We start from the raw sequence: 10,749 nt of genomic DNA on the forward strand, positions 1-10,749 counted from the left end.
AGTCACTTACAGTGTCAGCTAAAGGATGGACAGTATTTAAGTGTATATTATTGAGTTCAGATTGACTAGATACATCAAAGTGGTAACTGGTGCTTGTTCTATACTGTTCTTCAGAACACATAACCAAGAAAGTGATGTGTGAAATGAATCTCCAGCAGGCTAAATGTGAAATTATTTTCTAGCAGAGCCCATATACAAAAAGATTTATTGGTTGCACCATGGTGATGGATAGATAATTATGTCATAGTTCATTAATGCTTAGGAAACTTTGTAGGGAGACATACATTTTCTATAAAAACAGTTTCTATATGATTCCTACGTAATTACGATAGTAGTACTTGTGCTTACGATGCCTTCAAAGCACTTGGAAAACAATGCATCTTCCTGAGAAGCAGCTAAGTGCTGTTAGCCTCACCTTATTGACACTGAAACCGAAGTACAGAGAAATAATAGACTTGGTATTTATGAATGCTGAAGAAGAACTGGTTAACTGAAGTCAATGGGAGTTAAAGGACTTTGCCTTCTGGCAGAAGCTCCTCTGATTTAGGGCACTTATCCAACTTCATAGGTACTATTGGAAGTACTTGTTGTGTTCCATAGTTTCATTCCTTGGTGTCAAGGAATAATTCTGGATATATGGAGTGTTTACCAAGTACACTTAAGTACATTTCTTAATATCTCTCTGAAGACATATTATTTTGACTCAACAACTTTACAAACACCTGTCCTTACTCTTTTCCCATCTTCATCTGTGAGTCATGCTTGTGAATTCTGGGGTTTCTGCCCTCATGGTAATCCTCTTTGGTCCACAACACTTACATAAGAAGAATTTAAAAGGCAGAGGTGCTTGTGTTCCATTTAATGAATGTGAACCTTGAACATACGTTTTTTATCAACACTTACCACATTATGCAGTGTTACAGTCCTGAAAATGTGAATTTTGTATAGTTTGGGGATTTTATTTTGCCATCTTCCGTAGTCTGTCTACCAAGTATGTCTATGATGGTATGTTTCTCATTTCTTCCTAGTAAAAAAGCACAGATGCTCTAAGAATTTTTTAGATTACGTTATGTGCAATAGCACTCTACAAACTAAGCCTAAGTAATGGCCAATAAAAGATAAACAGAATATGCTGAAATCACCCTTGTTATAACTGTATTAAAATGAGACAGTTATGAAAGAGTGTCTTTGAACAATGTTTTAGATGGTGCTAAATACTAAAGGTGGTTGTAACTTTGAAGCATATTTTTCAAATTCAAAATGTTTTTGATTACATTTCTGTGAAGTAATTTTCATTCTCATTAACATTTTTAGCCAACTCCAAGAATGAAAAAGGCAAATTTTTCCATAGAACATGGAAATAAGTGCTAGATCCAAGTAGGGGATGAAGCATTTAAATCAGGTCCTGGTCTGAACTTCAGTGCAGAAACCCTTAAGTGATACGAAAGTGTATTTCTGGTACATTTTGTGCTCTTTAATGCTGAATGACACACTTCTCCCAGTTTTATGTGACTACTCAGTGTATTGGTAGTTCATAGTCCCCTTTCGCATCCCTCCTACAGGTACTTTACTGGCTTCTAAATTCCAGTCTTTGGAGCAAGTATTTCTATCACTCACATGCTCTGACTCTAAAACTTTCACTATACGTGAATAATCCAGGAGGCTAATAAGTATTTTTTTCCTCTTTAATCAGTGATCTGATTCCAATTTAGCAATCAAGCAGTACTGATATGTATCTTATATTAGTTAAAAACAGGTTGATTGCTCAAGGGACTATTTTTTAGCATGGGCAGATCAAGCAGCTGCAATTTTTTGCCCAGTTGTGCTGGCAATGTAAATTTTAATTTTGCATTGAAAGGAACTTCTTTGAGAAGGAGATTCTATTTGTTCAAGAGAATGTGGGATCCCATTTTGTGCTGAACTTATTGGCCAGTACAAGTGTATTTCTTCCGTTCTTCTGAGCTGCAAATGAAATATTTCTAAGCATGAGGTTTCTTAGCATTGGGTGATAAATAAGTACAGCACATTTGTAGACACTATATTTTTCTTCCAACTTCTTCTAGTTGTTATTCCAGTTCTTTATTCCAGATTCTTTTGAGCTGGAAAGATATTACTCAAGTCTTTGGTCCACTGCTGTTAGGATAAGAAATCACTTTCAAAGTGGTAGAACCTTCCAAATAACTAGAAGCTGTGACTATTGTGTAATTCACTGTAACTCTACTGATCTCCATTACCAACCTATGACATGAATCAGGCCCTTTGCAAAAATTAGACCCTGGAGCAAAAAAACAGGGAGTTTAAGCCTTTTCAACATATGCATTTATTATTATTATTATTATTAACTATTTTTCACCTCTTTTTTAGGGAGTAAACCTTTATACAGTGATGGAAGCTGGAGATTTCATCTGTACAGCTTTGAACAAGAAAACAAACTCAAAGGTTGCACAAGCTTCCTTCAATACTGGAACTAGCAATTAAATGGATTTTTTTGGCAGCTTAATTACATTTGTCATCTACCGTGACCGAAGATATTTATGTCAAGAAAACAAATACAACAAAACCATTTCCACAAAGATCCAAAACCAGTACCCATATGTAATTTTTTATTATGGGAAGAGTTATTGTATTGTACTTTCTTGTAAAGAGTTGTCTGATTTCTAAGTAAGAAATAGATGACTGTAGTATAGAACTCTGTGCCTGGTGGTTCTACAGATGATAAAAATGTGTAAACACCAACACCAGGACATTTTACCTTGTTTGAGATTGAATTTTAGTTCTTTTCAGGAAAACTGCATATAACAGCAAATACATAGTTAAGTTTTAATCAAGATGACTTCTAGAACAGTACAAATATTTGCAGTAGTTTATGAGATCCCACACTGTGTGTGGCCATTCTATTATGTGTTTTATTTATATGAATCTTTACTTTTCATTTGTAAAGTCAGTTGTTTTAAGAACATGGAGCCAAATCTGAATTCACTATAAGAATTTTTTAGCAATAGCACTTTTAATTTTTGTTTTGTTTAACATCTGTTAAGTTGTGGATGACTTTATCTTGTTCCAAGACTTTGTGGTGAATGGCAGTCTGCCACATTCTCCAAATCTAATGCAAATCTCCTTATTTGTTATTTAAGTTATATTTGTTGTAGTTGGGATTTTTTGTCAACTGTATTAAAACCTGATTATATAAAGCAATTAAAATTGGCAAGGTTTTCAACCATCATTCAGGGTAGTAAGAGTGTAGAAGGGGCTAAATTTTTATCCCAAGATCTCATTGACCAATTTGATTTTTTATTCTATAGTCTATGCATTTACATTCTCACTTACAAGTCACGAGTTTTGGAGGATAATAATATTCTGCTGGACTAGCTTACACAAAGGGAACCACTTACATTTTTTCTTTGTGATCTACTGATAGTGGTACTGTTCTTTTAAATGTCTTAGTTCAGCAGAGATGCCAGTGAACTGCATTTTCATTTTTAGATCAGAAATGGACAAATTCAAAGAACAACCTTACCCTATCTATAAACTGTCAAAAGTGCCATGAAAATACTGAATTTTTTTTAGTCTGAAATATCAGTACTGTTATTGTTTGTGTAGGATCCTTCTGTAATTCTCTGTGTACTTAACCTTGAGCTATATTTTTTCTGAACATAGCCTGTTAACATGGTAATCTAAAATCCTTTCTCCATATTCTCCATTTTCCTCCAAAATATGAAAGACTGGGGAGAGTTAAGCTGAAAGAAAATGTAAGAAATCATGTAAAGAAGGAAAAAGCTGAGTAATTTTTGTCTGGGACTCAACTCTGCCAAGTTACAGCTGAGTCTCAGTTTGCCTTTGAAATTCCAAAGTGAACTTTTTCTGAGATCTTTTAGCCAGTATTGTAGTTTAAGATTGGCACAGCTTAAGAAAGTACAAATTTGCCTGCCAGGTAACTCAAAGCTATAAATTTGATATAAAACCTCTGTCCTGTTTATGCTGTAGTGATAATCAAGGCTAATACAAACTACATTGTTTCGCTGTTCTCATGGAAAGAGTCAAAGAATAAGCAAAGAAATGTGCTCGGGTGAGGCAGGAAATATCTTGCCTATCAATCCAAAATACTAAATTGCACCCTTTCCTACAGTATCTAGAAGACCTTCAAGTACTCTTAAAGATGTGATCACCCTGATTTACTTGTCCTGCTCTGGATGCATAGTTGGATCACCACAGAAAATGCTCTGTCCTTGTTTTCTCAACTTCTCAGCTGGAGCTTTGTTATTTAGCAGCCACTATGACTCATATATCAAAATATGAAATTCAATAAAACTAGGTCTTGAACTGTTCACAGATTTTAAAATTCTGTAATGGATTAGATCCAATGAAGAAGTGAGGAATCTGCAGCAGTACTTAGTCTAATAATTAGTAGTTAAGCCCTACCAAGCTGCCAGAATTGACATCCTAAGGACTCACTAATTCAGGTGCCATTTACCCCTGAAGGTGACTAACCATACTGTACTACTTTTCTGTTTAACAATAAAATTTCAGCTTCTGTGCAGGCACAGGATTAGCTCATTTTGAGCTGAGGTATGCAGTTCTCATGTAAGCCTGATGAATTTTCTTCCACCCAGGATCCTGTGAGCATGTTTAACCGACATAAGCAAGATGGAGCTTCTCAAAGAAGGGAAGTCACCCCTTAAAAATACAAAAGTAGTTGTGATTCAAACCACCTTTTAAATGTTAGCCTAAATTGTGGACTAAACAATTGATCCAAGATTAGCTTGCTGCTCAGCCTGGGGAGATTTAAATGCACATTTTTTGGCATCCTAATCAATAGATCTAACCACCCAGCTATATACAGACTGAGAAAGAACACACTTTCTGGTGGATCTGGATGAAGATGTGCCATTGGTTAGCATGGAATTAAAAATTCCTGAATCCAGAAAGATCACAAGAAAAAAATGTCTCTGCAACAGATTTTTTCCTTGAAGATGATGATGGTGGCTTCAACTGTAGGCCAAGTTAGGAACCGAGCTGATGCTGTCCACTTTTTTGGTAAATGTACTAACTACAACGTCTTAGATAAAAGTGAGTGGTTTCACTACTGCCACAACTTTTGCATTAAATAAAATACCTATGTAGAGCATAGACTGTAGAATAAAAGCTAGCTCTGCTTAGTTCTTTGGGAGTTCTGGATGTCTATGTTCCTAACTACCACGAAGGATTTCTAACTGTGGTGCAAGGAGACCCTTACTGTGTGGAAGAGTTTTCAGACATGCCTTTGTGCATAGTGCATCCTAGGCTTCTCAGCATCTGGGCTGTCCAGTTTGCAATTCTAAGGCTCTTATCTCACCCTATGCACTAGAACAGGTTACCGGTTAAGTCACAGGGACAAACAACCTAAAATGCCTTGGTTCTTTATTGGATCTGATTGGATCTGATTTAGAACTGATTTAGAAACTAGTTGGGAGCTTGTGGAGTGCTGTAAATGCAGGTCTGTTATTCTGTAATGATGTGAGCATTGGAAAAGATGAGCAGTCACATCTGGAGCCTGTTCTTTACCCACACGTTCAGCTTCAACCACGTAGTGAGTTATAGCAATCCAGGGTGGAGGTCACAGACAAATAGGTTGTTTGTCAGGATCGTTACAAGGGAGGAAGAAACAGAGCCAAATTCCAAAAAACGCCATGTGCCAAAAGTACCACCTGGGATGAATTTAGGCCTGTGGGTACAGGTAAGCAGTGCCCATAAAATCCCTCTTTGCTTGTAGTGTGACTGAGAATCCTGAGACATCTCATGTTCTCGCTACTGAAATTTGTTAGGCACATAAAGCACTGGTGATCTGCTTTCCTGGGCTGGCATCACTTTGACTGTGTGGAGCAATTTAATGCCTAAACTTTGGTTTCACAAAATAGGCCTGTATTGCCCTTAAGATCAAGGGCTAATGCAGTAGCTGTGCCATGCGTGTCACTCACATAGGCAGCATTGAACGCAGCACATAATAAAGCAGTTGAGACCCACATGGCAAGTCTTGGGATGGTGCTACTGCTCTCCAGTGCTTCTGACTTTCTAAATCTTTATGTTTATATTCAGCTAATGGTGCCCTGCTCTTTTAGTCCCTGTCAGTGTACCCCACTGAACACATTGCTGTCCACTCTGAAGCAACCCTCTGGCTGCAAAGGCTTGCATCCAGGTGTTTGGCTTCCGTGAACAGGTGTTCTTGGTACTGTGTCATTATAAAAATTATATCTATATATATATACGCATTTGTTGAAAGGGATCAAGAAAAAGCAAGAGCACTGAATATCATGGTTGCACTGTTGGAATGTGGGGACATCCCGTCTCCCTGTCTGTTTTGCTGGTGGTCCTCTGTAAATGCTCAGAATGGGATAGTGTAACCTCTGAGGGTATGAGGGAGAGAAGAAGTAGTTACTGACTGTCCTCACGGAATCTTATCAGAGACAAATTAGATGCACCAAGATATATACTTCTATGATTTGGAGACTTTCTTCTGTAGCTCACTGCACCAAAGGCACTGCAGAGATCTCACAGAACATGGAGATCATCCTATGTGTGCCAGGGCCATGGAGTTTGTAAAGTGGAGTTCCCAGTAGCTTGTCTTTTTCCTACATTGTTGGCAATAGCTAGAAAGTCAAATGCTGGCTTTTTTGGTTGCTCAAGATATTATGTAGTTCTAAAGGTATGGCTAATGTGCATTTTTGCAGAAGCTGATCTGTTTTGTTGGTAATGGACATAACTGTTCTTCAGTGCCTTTCACAACACAGCAATGACATGGATCCCATAGGTGGATAGTGCTACTGTCTTCCAGCAGCAGCTTGCTTTGTAGTTTAAACTTTTATGTATTGAGGCAACTTGGCTCTGGACCAGCACTTTAATATTTCATTTTCATGTATAACCAGAGTTTATGGAAATAAGTGAATATTCTGGTCTTGTGAATAAGTCCAGAGAAGCTTTAGCTAGTTTTCCTTTCCTAATAGCATCATTTGAGTTCATAAAACTTTTATTATCTTAATAAGGAGTCAGCAAATGAAGACTGCAAGTCTGTGAGGTAAAATTCCTATGTTTGGGATCAGTGCTGTTGAAATGAAAAAAATGCTTGTCCAAAGGGTTAGTGTGAATGTATAAGATCTGCCTATTTTTTCATGGAGTTATTTTTAAGTTGTAGAAGTGATACCTAAAAATGAGTATTCTCTGTCACTGAGTTTTCCTGTTTCTTAGACTGCCTTAAGTTCTCTTTATTGATTGTGAAATGCATAGAGAAGTGACTAAACAGAAGAATCGGTCTGGAGAAGTGAATGAAAGACACTTTCCACTTCTTGAGTTGCTGATCAATGCTTTTCTTTTGTTATATCTTTTAAGATTATTTTTCTCTATGGTCCTGCTTTAACTCAGTGTTGAACTTCATTGCTGCAATAACACAGCAGGCAGAAGGACTACAGCCAAAGTCAACTTAGTCCTTTGAAACTGATGTCAAAGAGATTATATGTTTGTTAAGGAATTGTCATGTACCCTCTTGGTTAAATGCATTTGTGAGTTTGCAATGTGTGGTGCTACAGCTGAAATAAAATCTATCTCAGTGTTTGTTGAAACTGATATGCTCATGTATTACACCAAAATCAGCAGCTCTGACTAACCAGCTCACACATACGACATTAGCAAATACAAGCTGTCACTCTGACCTGCACGCCTGTGTTGACTTTGTTACCTCGTAATCCATTTTGAGTGCATTTTTTTAGGACTACCTTTTTATCAGTTGTTCCCATGTGCTTTTATAGCTCACAAATCTCTTCTAAGTTACTAGGGAAACATTTCTTCCCTCCATTAACTGAACATTAAAAGCTACAGCCAGGAATGGAGGTAGGAGTTGAAAAACTCAATGAGGCATTCTCTAACTTCAGATGTTCCACCGCAGAGCGCAAATCTGTGCCCTCTAAGTGATGTCTAAGACCCCCTACACACTTCATGGGAGAATGAATGATTTCAGCATGTGGTCTGAAACATCAGCAAGTTCATCAGGGAACTTTCTTGGAAAAGTCAACAGCAAAATTCCCTACCCCACGCTACCATTGAAGTGCCTCAACATAAGCTGCAGTTAGTTATCTGCACCAGTGTCATGGTTTCACCCCAGCCTGCAACTAGGTGTTGCTCACTCCCTCCTGCCCTGACACGTTGGGATGGGGGAGAAGAATCAGAAAAAGGTAAAACCTGTGAGTTAAGAACAGCTTAATAATTAAAATAAAGTAAAAAATAATCATCAACAATAATAATAATAATAAAAACAGTATTAGAGAACAAAAAGAGAGAGGGATAAAGTGCAAGAGAAACGAGTGATGCACAATACAATGTCTCTGCACCCACTAAGCGATGGCCAGCAAGTCCCCGAGCAGCAGTTGACACCTCCAGGCCAACTCCCTCCAGTTTATATACTCAGCATGATGTTCTGCGGTATAGAATACTGCTTTGGCTAGTCCAGGTCAGCTGTCCTGGCTCTGCTTCCTCCCATCTTCTTGTGCACCTCCTCACTGACAGAGCATGGGAAACTGAAAAGCCCTGACTTCTGGTAAGCACTACTTGGCAACAACTAAACCAGTGTGTTATCAACATTATTCTCATATTATATCCAAAACACATCACTGTACCAGCTACTAGGAAGAAAATTATTCCAGCTGAAACCATGACAGCTAGCATGAATTCAACAGTTAGTTTTTTCTCTGGTGCAAAGACACCCATGGTATTTTTTGAAAGAACTGAATGGTGTTTGCTCTTTTAAGGCATCACCTTTGGCATGCTGTGGGTGCTGCTTCTATCCATCTAGTTTCTATCCAAACTAGCCTTACTAGTTTGATCTGCTACATCTAGCTCAGAGTACTAGGATGCAATTCCACAACAGCCTGAAAAGGCTGTCTGTCCTAGAAACCCATTCTTTCAGCTCACTAACAGGTGAGATGGCTGAGGAAAATCTGCCTTTTGAAGAATTCAAGACCCACTGTGGCAAGACAGAAGTGGAGACTTGAACTTTACAGCCTTGTAGCTTCAATACTGCGTAAGGAACAACTAGTCCTTGCACTTGTCTCAAAAACTCTTTACACATTTAATTTGAAACGATCTTTAGATAAACTGCATAAACAATCATGAAAGAAAAAATGAGCCCAGTATTCCCCCTTTCAAATGGGAACACTGTAAAGCTAAAATTTTTGCTTTCTCCCTCTAGCGCGATCAGTCTTTATTTCTTCACTCTCCTAGCTCCAGTGGAAGAGGGATGAACACCACATCCTTACCCAAAACAACCTATGTCCTGGGAATCCCAAGTCATCATTGAGACTTCCATTTTCCTCAACTGGGAATCAGGTGCAGATGATTTTCCTCTCTTCAGGGGAAAAGATTTTAATGATGAAGCTCTTACAAAGATACTACTTCTTCCATCATGAAACTGTTCATGAAGCAGTTGAGTCTAATCATGATCACTTGAATACAGATCATCCCAGCAGAAATTCTTTTATTTAATAACACCTAGATACAATTGACAGAATACAGTGTCACTAGGAAAGATAAATCCAAAGAATACATTTTACATGTATAATGGAGGAAATGTACTTTTCCATTAAGCATTACAGTCAGTTCTAATGAAGAGAGTCTGTAAAATTACAGAAGCAATGCAATAGCCACTAAATATCTTGCTGTCTTTCACAGTAACTCACATATTTACCCTTGTTTTCAAAGACGTTTTACATACTTGTGTGTGTGTGTGTGTGTGTGAGTGTATGCGTGTCTAAGCACATATATAAGCAGAGTTCCTAGTATCTAAATATAAGATAATTAGAAAACAAAAAGTTTATAAGACAGAAAGTTAAAAAAGATGTTTTTTTGTGATTGGGGTTTAGTTAAATCTGAATATAAATGGTTTACCTGAAATTTTGTGACACAGGGGGTTCAGCATTGCATCTTTTTTTTTGAAGTCAGATTGAAAACCCACACAGGGTTCATGTCATATGTATACTTCCTATATAAAGAGATTTTTTTCTGCAACACTGATGAAAACATATTCTCAACAGTATTTTCAGTTTGAACTTTTTCCTTTTCACACATTTGAAATGAATATTAATATACTTCTTTCAAAATACCTATGTGGTGGGAGATAAATTAATTCTGCAAATTAGTGGATTGATAAGGGAGATTGTTGTGTTTAACAAACTAACCAACTTTGCACTTTTCTGTTGGTTTTTTTTTGTCCAAAGGCTGGATGAATTAGTAATGACATAGCATTTGATTGCAAAACAAGAAGGAATTTTTCGTTTTATGCCGATCCTAAAGAAAGAGAAAATGCATTTTGTAAGAATTGTTAAACATTTCTAAAACTCTGCCCAGTAGAATTACACACCTAAGATTTTGCTCTCAGATTATCAAGCCATCAAAGCCAGAAGCAAAAGTCACACTGAAGAGTAGAGATTCTTGCTCTTCTGATCACATCATAAATTTCTAGCCCTAGATCTGAATCAGTCATGGTCAAAGCTGGAGCTGAATTCAGTGGAACCAGTGTTACATTCCTGATACTGTTCGTTGTGTGAGTTACATTTAGTGGGAATCCAGATAAAATTCAAATTAATCAAATTCAAAATAAAATTAATTCGTCAGATGCTATCATAGCAAGTCCATTGTCCTGTGCTGACCAGAACCAGATTGTTACAAAGATATAACAAAAACAACTAATTGCTAGCAAATAGAAGCTTAAATCTAGCAAAACAACTCCGC

At 37.4% G+C, this 10,749-nt stretch overlaps 1 protein-coding gene across 1 annotated transcript in view; it reads left to right on the forward strand.

Annotated features, from left to right (window-relative positions):
• HMGCLL1 (3-hydroxymethyl-3-methylglutaryl-CoA lyase like 1) overlaps window positions 1–7,589 on the forward strand; it is an 88,083-nt gene extending 80,494 nt beyond the window's left edge. The window contains exon 9 of the mRNA XM_040598854.1: window positions 2,365–7,589. Within this exon, the coding sequence (XP_040454788.1) occupies window positions 2,365–2,478 (114 nt within the window). The 3' untranslated portion in view covers window positions 2,479–7,589. The remainder of the gene's footprint in view (window positions 1–2,364) is intronic.
• The last annotated feature ends 3,160 nt before the right edge of the window (window positions 7,590–10,749 follow it).

Source organism: Falco naumanni, chromosome 6 (genome assembly GCF_017639655.2).
Source record: "Falco naumanni isolate bFalNau1 chromosome 6, bFalNau1.pat, whole genome shotgun sequence".
In the NCBI taxonomy this organism is placed as follows: domain Eukaryota; kingdom Metazoa; phylum Chordata; class Aves; order Falconiformes; family Falconidae; genus Falco; species Falco naumanni.